The sequence below is a fragment of the Planococcus citri genome, chromosome 2 (genome assembly GCF_950023065.1).
Source record: "Planococcus citri chromosome 2, ihPlaCitr1.1, whole genome shotgun sequence".
Taxonomy (NCBI): domain Eukaryota; kingdom Metazoa; phylum Arthropoda; class Insecta; order Hemiptera; family Pseudococcidae; genus Planococcus; species Planococcus citri.
Genome location: NC_088678.1, coordinates 38,469,686 through 38,481,996, shown reverse-complemented (window position 1 = coordinate 38,481,996; position 12,311 = coordinate 38,469,686). Strand labels below are relative to the sequence as shown.

Below are 12,311 nucleotides of genomic sequence, written 5' to 3'. Positions count from 1 at the left end.
TTATTTCGAATGAGTGAAATTGTTTGATTTGATTTCGTTATAATTTCTAAATTTAGACTATTTCACGAATACCGCGATAATCGCCTGCCTATATTGATCAAACATATGAACCGTAGAATTCATTTTCAACACCGAATTTTGGGAACTACTTTTACATTGAAATAACACTAAAAACGACACTTTAGACGCGTCAGATTCAGATTCTTTAATTTACGTGCATTGGAAAAAAAAATCATCTATAAATAAAATTTTAGGAGGTTAAATGTGATATGAATTATTTATAATTTTTTTTTGCTCACAGGTGGATTTTTAAATTGACGATAATAGAAAATTTAGGTAACCATCACCTGTACGATCTACGAAAAAAAATCAATTATCGAGGAATGGCAACACATGATATGTAGGTAAGTGTTGGTAGGTTGGTACATCTAGGTACGTCAGCCCACAATCATAGCGCTTTACATCTTCCTGGAGGACAATTTTTCAGGGAGAAAATCCATGGCTCGGACAAATCGAGGTTAAATACTCGCATTTTAAACCAATTTTCAAAACATTTTTCAACGTAGCTCTACTTACGTACCTATTTATTTTCGAGCAGATGAACAATTTTTATATTCCAATTCAAAGGTTCAATAAATTCACTGTAAAAACATCTTCTCGGAAAAAAGATAGGAAGAGGATTGAGAGTTTTGTATATTTTTTGAACTATTTGCTAGAAGCTCATTATTTTTGGTAAATGCCAAATGCTGGCGTAAGTCAATTGAATCAAGGACATCGATTGGCTAATTTTTTTAAAATTGGGATTTACGTTTATTCTGGTCATCAATTAGGTAGGTATAATTGATAGTCAGAATCTGTACTCCAACACCCAAGTAGAATACGTCCACTTTTTGATAAGTAGGTAAGTATACCTACGTATAGGTACTAGGTAAGTACTAACAAGGGAACCTTTTGAACTGGCACTTTTTAATTTGAATGAAACCAAGTCAGATCGAAAGAGCATGTTCCAAGACTTCTGTAAATAAATTTCAGGTCCTGCAGTTCATTTTTGGATTTTTGGCGAGTTTTTAAAAATTTATTTTCAAAGACAATTTCTGTGCTTTTTTGAGACTGATAATTTTTTTGAGTAAGTAAAGTAAACGAATGAAATAATTCCTTCAATTCAACTCATAATTTCTATTGATCTAAAAAATACCATTTCCCTGTCAAGAACATCTGTTGGATGTGTTTTATATTTAGAAATTGTTGATTAGAAAGAACATGAATCATGTTATTCCTATTCAAATTTCACGAGTAGAACTCGAATATACGGAGAACATCGCAAATTGTTTAGGGTTTTATCAACAACCGTGGTAGGTACCTATACCTACTCATGTAGGTTTTTGTAAAATTAATTTTTTGCAACAGTCTTCAAAAAGTGATAACAGAGTGAATTAATTTTTTTGGCAAACCATATCAGAACCATTATAAATGAATAGTTAAATGTATGTCTGAGGACTTACCTTCTTCCAGCAACTTTCATTAATACGGATTTGCAATCAGCATCATACCTACCTAGGTATAAATGATTGGACATCTACGTATAAAGTTTTCATTTTCCCTCTACCTCTTCACCCCTATGCTTGGAATTCACACTCGTAGTTCGCATTCACATCACCCCATAGTTTTATAAATGTAGGTACCTATTATTTACAGCTGTAAGTAGGTTTATCGCTGACTTCACTGTTACAATGTTGCATCATTTTTTAGCGCCGGCGTTAATCTGACGATAAGACTTTTATTTCATATCAATAACAGATTTTCTTTTTCGGTCGATAAAGTTGTTTATTTACATCCCATCTGTCGATTTCAAGTCCAAACCGGTGTCTGATGAAACAGAACATAGATTGATGCAGTGCTACCTCAGCATTATATGCATTGTTCGCTGCTTCACAAACAGCAGCTGTTCGTCAACTCGGCTCGCCAGTCACCACTGACGAGACACCATGGTCAGCATTATAGACGCGGTATTTCTAAATTTTACGAGTATTTTCCTACTTAAGTCAGAAATTGAAAACAGTTCAACATTTTAAAATTATATTTCAAAAGAAAAAATGAAAAAAAAACAATAAATGCAAATAGTATTTAAATAAATTAATACATCATAAAAAAAGAAAGAGAAGAAAGAAGCACTACAAATTATACGCAAATTAGGTATTACTGTATAAATTCGTAATCAGTTAATCACAGCCAAAAACTATTTGAAAATTCTACTAATAGTTTTACAAACGTTCCGTAATTATGCCTGAAACTAAATAAAGATAATTTTTCTTGAATACTGGCAAGATTCTTATAATATCAAAATAAATAATTAAATAAATTAAAAAATCGCCGGCCATATGGGATGATTCATATTAGTTACAATTTTCAAATTGAAAAAGCCTAATTGACGTACAAAATAAAAAATGAAAACAGTATCAAAAATTTTTGAAAAGAAAAAATTAATAAATTAAAATGACAAATTATGTACACACAAGAAAATCAAATTGTATTACATTCAAGATGTAAGTATTATGAAAATATTTACAACAGCATTGGCTACATGAAGCCAAAAAATAATGCAAAATATTTAGATCATAAATGTCTACACATTTTATATTAATATATTTTTGATTTCAAATTGATTAGGTACCATTAAATTTTGATTTTTGAGAAAAAGCATCATTTGCTTCATAATTCAACAAAATAAATTATTATTAAAAAAAACTAAATAAATTAAACACAGCCTTAAATATTTTACACAAATAGTGTAGTGCGCCCTCGATGGTCATAGGCGTCCTGAGGAAAAAAATCCATCAAGTGCACTCACACAGATAATAAATTAAATAATATTCAGCGTGTGGTGCGATGGTATTTTATCAATAATTCGTTCAAATTTAAATACAAATAAGAGAATATTCCCCCTCTTCACTTTTTAAAATTCAGTCTTATGTGATTTCGAAAGGGAACTGTTTACCAGAATCGATCGAATTGATCAAATGTAATCGATTCATAACTACATAGATAGAATAAATAATTTTTTTTTTCACGATTTTACTCATCAATCGCATCTAACTGACTAATTCCAGATGCGATGCTTTTATAAAATACCTCCCTAGTCCACTCAACGCTGAAACTTAAGAATTACAAGGAAAATTAAGATCAATTAAGATCTTTTTACAAAATAAATATTCTTATGTACATGAAAAAAACAAGTAGAAAAAAAATGTGAAAAATAAATAATAGGACGATTTAAAGGAAAACAAAAAGGGAGAGGGGAGGGTCAATAACTTACTTTCAGTCAAGAAATAATTTTTAAAAACATTTGGCAAAAAAAAATTATAATAAAACCGGCGTCAAAGAACCTTTTTAAACAGTCTTGGTTTTGAAGTACTCCAAAACTTGAATTAGATACTCCACTACGTTCATGTAATCTCTGAATATCAGCCAGTCCCTGACATTTCTGTAAGTATGATCGTCCATGTGCCTGAATTCAGGCGGCATTATATCTCTGTTGGCATCGCGGTAGATGGCGAATTTCGAATCTGGGATTATTTCTCGTAATTCGCAGAGAATCTGTCAAGAAAAAAAAATGTTTGAATAAGAATTTAAGCCACAAAATTAGAGTTCAAGTTATGATTTATGAGGCATCTCCAAAATATTCCAGGGGGAAATGATTGGATTTGATCAAGTCCTGATCAGATATTCTTAGATCCAATCAGGTCTCCCCAATCAGGTCTGATGAGTATGAAAAGCTCTAAATTGTATTTAGAGAATGTTCATTTCTCGAATTGATCTGGTCTTATCAATCAAATTTGATCAGAACTAACCTTACTTGGATCTGATCAGGTCTAAACAGAACTAATCCGATCAAAACTTCGATCTAGCCAGATCTGGTGAGATTTGATCAAGTCGAATTGAATCCAAGAAATGTCCTGATGTGATCTGAACTGATCCAATCATTTTCCACTGGGATGTACTACGTAATGTGTGCATGTTTAATTTAAGTAAAACTCAACTCACCGATTTCAAATGGGTTTCAGCAACAGCGAATTCCTCCTGGAATTCAGAATTGACTTCACGTTGATCTTTGGTTACTTGCTCGAAAGCTACAGCCAATCGTTGCAAATACCCGTAAATTTTTATTGATTCATCATCGAGCTGAAAATGAAAATTGTACGTGAATATAAGTCTCTATTAAGACTGGGTAGGCATATTTGGTGTTAGGAGTGTAATCATAAAACCAATAACTTACCTCCATCTTTTGCAAATTATCTGAGGAAAGTTTTTCCCCGAGCTCCTTGGGAAGAATAACTTCTTGCGCGAGCCATCCGTATTTGGCGCTTTTCCAGTTTGAATGATGTTTTTCAAAATCAACGGAAAAGGTTCTCATGACCTGAAAATATAAAAGAAAATGTACTTTAAATAGGAGTTCATGTTGTACCAACATATGTATCTAATGAGGAATAAAATTATGTACGTAAACTACACAATGAAATGAAATATTACTAGATTCTGCATTTTTTGTGAGTGAGTGGTGAGGGAAAACGATGACAAGGATTCTTCATCTTAAACCTACGGTCATCGATAGTTATGTAAAGGTACCTATTTCTAATTTTAGAAGTCAAATGTTATCCATTTCAACTCGTTTCAGTGATTCACTATCTATACATGGGAATAAGGTATCTGGAATTCTTTATAGGTACATAGTACATACATACATCGTGGTAGGACGACATGATATTAAGTAAACTACATCACACACTCACTCAACCCTTCTCAAAATTACTTTCCCGGACTTGAAATTGCAATCTGATTAGTGCGCTAACTAGTAACTAGTCTCAGCTTTCAATAAAAACCAATCATTCCGATGAAAATAGGTTAATAAATCGTCCATAAGAAAACAATATAGGTAGCGTGATGGCATGATTGTCATTATATCGATGTTAAAGTCTACCTTGTGTTTATGTAGAGTATGTGTGAATGTCTTTAGCATTAACTACCTATGCATTTATATGTACATATCTACGTCGTAACATTTGTCTGAAAAACCGGTGATAAGAAAAATTTTTTAATTTATATTTTCTTCTGAATAATAACATGGTGCTTGTCTCGCATTCACATTACGTACACAAGGAGGTAGGTACTTCCTAATAGTATCTATATCTAGGATAGTCTCTGAACTTATAGGTAGATTTTTCTTTCTCTCAACTCCGGCGACATGTTTTTTTAATGTATAATTGGATTTATAATAAATGAAACTTATTAAATATCGCGTGATACAGATGAAAACTTCAAAGCCACACAAATCCTAACAACACAATTATTAATTTTTTTTCTCCACAACCCAACCAAAAACCCTTACGGCTGACTACCCTTTTACGTCTCCTATCAACCATCATCATACCTATGGAAGCTAATTACCTTTCGAGTTTCACACTCATCTCACACAAATATAGGTATATTTATACAGGATGTTCAGTCGAACGTCTGTCAATTCAGTAGGTGAGATTTTTTTTTGCTGTAAGTTCAAAAATTCAATTCGCAAATATCTAAAAAAAACTAGGTTTTTTGGTGTAAAAATGTATGGAATTTTCATAGCTCGCAATGTATTTCATGGGGGGGGGGTTGAATGGATAAATAAGGGCTGGACACGAATTGCGTCCCGCACCACGGGTGGTACAAATGGGTAGGCTCGAATTACGTCCCAAACAGGCACGAATTGCGTCCGCTGGGGCAGGTATATTTTAGACAAAAGAAGTGGCTCAAAATAGAAAAAAAATGTATCCACAAAGTAGGGTGTACCTTACGTCTTGAATACCAATGTTATTTCAAATGAGCTTGACATCCATACGCTTGAACTCTAAAAGAATTGAAAACACAACACTAGGGTCCCAGGGTTTTAAATAGAAACAAAAAAAATGCTGAAAAAATTGAGCGTGGGGGAGGGGGGTTTGTTTAAAAAACCACCAATGTCAAAATTTACAAACATTTTTTCCAGGGACGAAACTAGGCATTTTCTTTGAAGGAGGGGGGGGGGGTGTTCGTCCGAAAATTTGCCGACTGATATGACAAAAAAATATCGATTTTGCCGATTAAAACATTGAGTTTTTTAATGTGAAATAAAATGTGAAAAGACAATTTTGCCAATTGATATAAGTACTCAACACAAAACATACATATGAAAATTAAACAGAACAAACTCCAGAAATACTCAATACTCTAAATATACAAAAAATGCAAATTTTTCACTTTTTTGAACAGAACAGAACTACTGAATTTTCAAAAATGTTTGATACTACAGTGCTCAGCACGTTAAAATTTTGATTATTGTGGCAAAATAACAATTTTTTGCCAGCAAAAGGACGATGCAATCCTCCTCCCAAGTAGCATAACTTGTCTTCCCCCCGGCCCAGATTTTCTCTGTGCAGCCCTGCATATTTCTTCACAATATTTGAGTTTGAAAAATTGGGAAGTTTTTGTTGGCAAGTAGGAATAGCAAATTAAAATTAGTAATTAACGAAAATTCATGAAAAAAAGAGAAAAGAAATATTTCTTTTTGAACCTTAAGAAAAAAATTATGAAAACTGAAACTGAAATGGAAAACTGAAAACTTGAACTGAAAAAATCAAAACTGAAAACTGAAAACTGAAACTAAAAACTTGAACTGAAAAAAATGAAACTAAAACTTAAAACTGAAAACTTGAACTGAAAAAAATAAAACTGAAACTAAAAACTAAAAACTTGAACTGAAATGTAAAAGTTTTGCCATCACTGTATTTAACACCCTAACCTTGGGACGCAATTCGTGTCTAATTCTAATGATCTCGAAAGGGTTGCTTTGGGACGCAATTCGTGCATAGCAAAATATTTCTTGGGACGCAATTCGTGCCTTTTCGTACTTTCGGGACGCAATTCGTGCAGTGCCTAAATAAGTAAGCTTCATTGCATCAGAAAATAAAGTGAATAGGTTGGTACCTAGGTATTACAATCAAAACGACAGAAAAAATGAATCGAGGAGGGGGAAGGATTTCTTCATGGTTTTTTTGGTAATTGGGATGGAAAATCCTTTCAAAAATTTCATTTTAGCATCTTCAAGGTGAACTCTTGTTAGGACACCCTGTATGTAGGGAAATGAACATCATCTACGAGTAGTTTTAAAATTTCACGTACGAGTAGCTGTATTTCTAAGTTAACCCTTCCGATATAAAATTCTGCAACTTGTCGGTTACCATAATTCAGACATGATTAAGATATCTGCGAAAGCATCACACCATACCCCTTCCTCTACGGTAGAACGTTATTGGATATAATACCACGAGTGGCTGTGGGAAAAGAATGTAGTTACGGAAATACGGGAGTGGTTTTAGAGCAGTTCGGAAACCTTGGGTGGTATTAAAGAAGGGGCCTGTTTGTCTGTAGGCAACGCATAGAATAGTTAACCAGGTAAATTAGAGAAACGGCATTGTTATTATGGCAGAGAGCACATACTATTATGCAAAGACAACGAAAAACTAGAAAAAAAAACATTGGTCAGTCCGACTCATCCGACATCGTTGGTCAATAAGTTTTTAAACCATGTGTGAAATTTTTTCAACCCTTGTAAAATTTTCCATACGCGATGAGAATATTGTACACAAGAATAATAACCATAACTCGTTGAAATTTCCCTTTCTCGGGCGAGATGACCTAATTTTCTAAAATAACGTTTTTCACTTTATCCGTAAAGCCATCAACATCACGTATTCAGATGACGTCATCGTATCACTGTCAGCATTATTTTTCACCAGTTGCTCCGTGTCCGAATGAAATTCGATTATAAAAATATAACTGTAACGTGTGAACGTGTAACAGTGTAACATGATAATCATTGAAAAATATCATCCACATTTAAACTATGATGTCACCAAAGTGTAAACAGTTAGTTCGTCGACACCACGATACTTTGCTCTTTTTTCCTCCCCCTTCCCTCCCTCCTGCTCGTCGTATCTTTCTCATTTTTCATTCTCCTACTAATATCGCGAATCTCCTCTCGTATCGCCCAGCTACCACCAAGGTCATCTAAGCCCGAAACACCTTCCATATGAATAACGTACTCGTAATCGTAATATAAATCAAACACATCGAGATCTGTTGCCGAAGAAAAACCAGGCAAAAAAAAGGTTGAGGAAATACCCCGCGTGTTTGGCTAGCAGGCCTGCATCAGTCGTGATTGAAAATTATATCAAGCTTCCTGTACTTTAGCATATAAGTAAAAGTATAAATACACAAATACAACAATATCGATTAGGTTTCGATGAATCTCACACTATAATGATAATTTACGACGAGACAAAACACACGCGCTAGGGAAAATTACCTGCACTAGTACTGTACGAGCTTTACCTACTGTTCCTCCCTTCACCCTCCTCCATCTCGTTGCTTCATTTCTTCTAATCTGATCTCAAGATGAATCAACCTCCACTATCTTCAGTCGCTCCATTTCCATACACGATTATAAGACTACCGCAGAGAGTATAAATATGAAAATTTTTATAGATCTGCATTTTTGCATTGTACATTTAATTTGTATAACTAAAACAAATGTATAATTTACACTCTTACGTCAATTACACAATTTACTCGCACGAATCAGTAACCAGTTTTTTTTTAGAATAAATATGGAAGCGGTTTTTTTTAGAGAGATATTTGTTCTGCCACTGACGTAGATAAAGGACACGATGCCTCAATAAATGAGCATAATAAATAATTCGTTACAATATGTCCGCAAAAATTTTATCGTAAGTTGTAAAATTTTATCGTAAAAATATTTTACTCGCGACGTAAGTAACTGCAACTAACTAAGTGAACATTACAAAGCTAAGATTTAGAAAAATACTCATTAGATATCTTCGGGATCTATAGGATGCTTTACTGGCAAGAGACGTTCGATATACGAGAACAGAGACATACCCTTCTCCCTTCTCCTCATCTCTTAAATTAAAGGAAAATTGGTCGAGAATCAGTGGCTGAAGTAAATATAACTGTGGAGTCTCGTTTCACCAGCTCAAAGTGAAGAAATACTGAAGAGCAATTTCTAACATTGTGAGTTTAGAAATAGACAGGAAAAGTACAGAGAAAAGAAAAAATGAAACAATGAAATATTTCATGCGAAAAAATATAATGAAATTTGCGCTAAAATGAACAAAAAAACGAGGAATTTTAATATCTATGTACTGAAAACTTTGGGAGATTTTTGAAAGAATTCAAAGAGTATTTTGACGTATTTTTTTTTCAGATTCGAATATTTTAAATTTGAAACTCACATGTTGAATGTTGTATATTTTTGAGGGACTTTTTGCTCCCTCTTCCCTTCTCGACCTGGTACACATTGAGCCTTGAACTCTTTCAAATAACACGATAATTTTATTTTGCTTCAAACTCACGTTTTTCTATTCAAAACCGGAGACGAGAGGAGAAGAATACCTATAGTCTTTTGAGAGATTTTTGGAAATTTCGCACAAAATTCAATTTACTCATCTACTCAAAAATGGGTGATTCAGCATTTTGGAGTTGGCAGTCCTTAGGTTACCTCCTCTCTTCTCTCAACCTCATTCAAAGTATCTACTCTTGGTTGCTTTTATGACATAAGATATGGAAAACGTGCGTAATTTATCAACGTGAGGGATATCTATATAGACCTGAATTCTTATTCTAATTTCCATTTCATCATTGATCGTACACTTGATCACATCTCGTAATATCAAATATCTAGATAGGTAAAGACTTTCAAAATACTGTCAAAACGAGAGATATTCCCTTAGAAAACTAGGTTGACGTGTCATTGCTCATTGGGAAAAAATGGTCCCTATCTTGAAGACAACCTTAGGTAAATCATACCAGTATATTTTTATTAAATGCAATTAACATCCACTCAATGTCGTATATTTCTACGATAAAAATCAGCAACGCGTTATCATGGCATTGTAACTTTACCAACGACAGTTCATTTTACGCGATTTTTTTTTTTTACGAAAACTCACTCCATTGGGCAATCCTGTATAATCTTAATACCAGTGTTGAATGTAGGTACCTACATCGTATTCATATTTTATCAAAAGTGTTGACAGCAGGTGCTCAATAAACATCTCTGGCAATATCCGAATCATTCTCGAAAGTCAATCGTAAATTTATAACAAATACCTTTAAGTAAAGTTTTACGCCATTTTGAAAAGAACTGTCACAGATAACTAGTTACGTCAGAGATGAAAAGGTTTTCTCATTTGGGACCTATACAAAAGGTAGATATTACCCCTTACTTCTTTTAGAAATTTTTGAAGTCTTACAAAAGATACCCAGATGAGACAAATTTTTATGATAAAGATTTTAAAACTATTTGGTTGATTAAAAAAATGTTTGTAATTTTCAATTTCATTTCTATATAGGATCAAGCATTTTGAATGACTGTAGTTCGAAGGGCAGAAACAGGAAGAAAAATAAATATGCTTAAGAGAAATACCCCCCCCCCCCGAAAAAGTAGCTCATTACAGTCGTAATAAATCTTTTTCAAAATTGCACAACATTTTTTTTTTTTACAAATAAAATCCAAGCATTATTCATTCTCACTTCTACCCTTCTTTCCATCTTTTTGAAATTCCTCCTCGCGTTGAACCAGTCTTTTTTCAGATAGTACGAGTCAGATGAGACATAAATTAGCAGTTACCTATAAATTAATCCGTATCAAATTATGTCAAGTTGAGCACACAAATAAGTATTATTATCTTATCAAAACGATAAATAGTATTAAAGTGGTTCATTATCAAAACAAAGTACCTAAAACCTCACTTCGTAGTCCAAACTCGGGACTTGATGGGCATTTTGCACGAACACCTACTCGACGCATCAGGCATACCCTATATGCACAGAATAGAATTCAGTTCATCATTCGCACGGTCCAATGGACCATTGGTCAAACAATATCGAAAATATATCGATGCTCGTGTAAGCTGGCGACTATGTGAAAAGATATTGTTTAAGAAAAAAAGCAATATGTAAAATATGTTTACATACAAGAAAAATCGACTTCCTTTCTCACAGACTACATGGAGAAACCCCCGAAAAAAAATCTTATTGCATCGGTATCGTAGTTATTTACCTTTTCTCCCTTCTTCTTGCAACGAATATGGCCTAGTAATGTATACAAACATTTTATAGACATAGTAACTATGTGTTAAACATGTTTGACATGGTGTCAGCAAACATTTAGTTTTCACAATTATCCCACATGGATTAATTATAGATTCGTTTTTACGTACGCTATAATAGGATGCACGCAGGCCATGATTTATTCACTCAGATTCGTATTAAATGTCGTCGTCGACGTATGTTTGTGAAAATATTAAAATTTTGCTATACGGTAAAACCAGATTATGTTTATTGAAATATTCAAAGTTTTCACTTAATTTGTAATTAATTTGGACGACTTGTCGGGTATGACGTAAGTAATGGTGAAAAAAAATCATCTCGGTTGTTTCTAAATCATTTAGATGACAAGTAACTTAGGTATCTTATATTCAGCGGCGAGATTAAAACGATTTGAAAAAAGAAAGGTAATTTAAAGATCTCTGATTTCAATTTATTTCCTAATATTGATTTATTTAATTATAGCTAGGTACCTTGACCATTTTTTCCCCCGCATCCCTTAATGCTTTTTGTACATAGGTATTTAGATAAACAAACAAGCTAGACAATTTTTTCACACGTATAACGTGTGGGTAATCCTCGTATATTATATTTTAACGAGATTTTTATTACATTGATGATCGTCTCTCGATACAAATATAACAGTATGCGCATACGCGATTGCAACCTGTATGTATCATATGTAAATCAAGGTCGTATCTCTTCTCTATTCTATACCGCAGCGATGTACAAAGTGCAAGTGAATCTGATTTTATGCGTTTCATCGTTGTGGTTTATTATTATTATTATATAGTTTTTCATTTTGTAACGTCTTGTTACCATTTTTTTCCTCATACTTTAGCACTTTTTTTTCTGATGGATGATTTGTAATAATTTTCTCATAGAGTTTTTGCCCTTGCGTGATGTGTTATGCAATAATAGGTATGTGTGGGTAGATTTTTTTGCATCTTTGTAAATTTTTATTCTCTTGCAAGATTCAATTACACTTTTGCAGTTTTTTTTTTCATCATTAAAAATATTTCCAATAGTTAAGAATTTAATTAAGCGAATGTTTATTTTTATTTATTTTATGTACGTACTTAATTTTTATTACGTTTATTTAAATCAATCTT

General features: G+C 33.1%; 1 protein-coding gene across 4 annotated transcripts in view; it reads right to left on the bottom strand.

Annotated features, from left to right (window-relative positions):
- Window positions 1-2,065: 2,065 nt before the first annotated feature.
- The window catches only part of LOC135835691 (uncharacterized), a 141,608-nt gene continuing 131,362 nt past the window's right edge, over window positions 2,066-12,311 (bottom strand). For all 4 annotated transcript variants that reach the window (XM_065350077.1, XM_065350076.1, XM_065350078.1 and 1 more), the window contains 3 exons: window positions 4,274-4,414; window positions 4,042-4,179; window positions 2,066-3,594 (listed from right to left, as the gene is read on the bottom strand). In XM_065350077.1, the coding sequence (XP_065206149.1) occupies window positions 3,388-3,594; window positions 4,042-4,179; window positions 4,274-4,414 (486 nt within the window). In that variant the 3' untranslated portion in view covers window positions 2,066-3,387. The remainder of the gene's footprint in view (window positions 3,595-4,041; window positions 4,180-4,273; window positions 4,415-12,311) is intronic.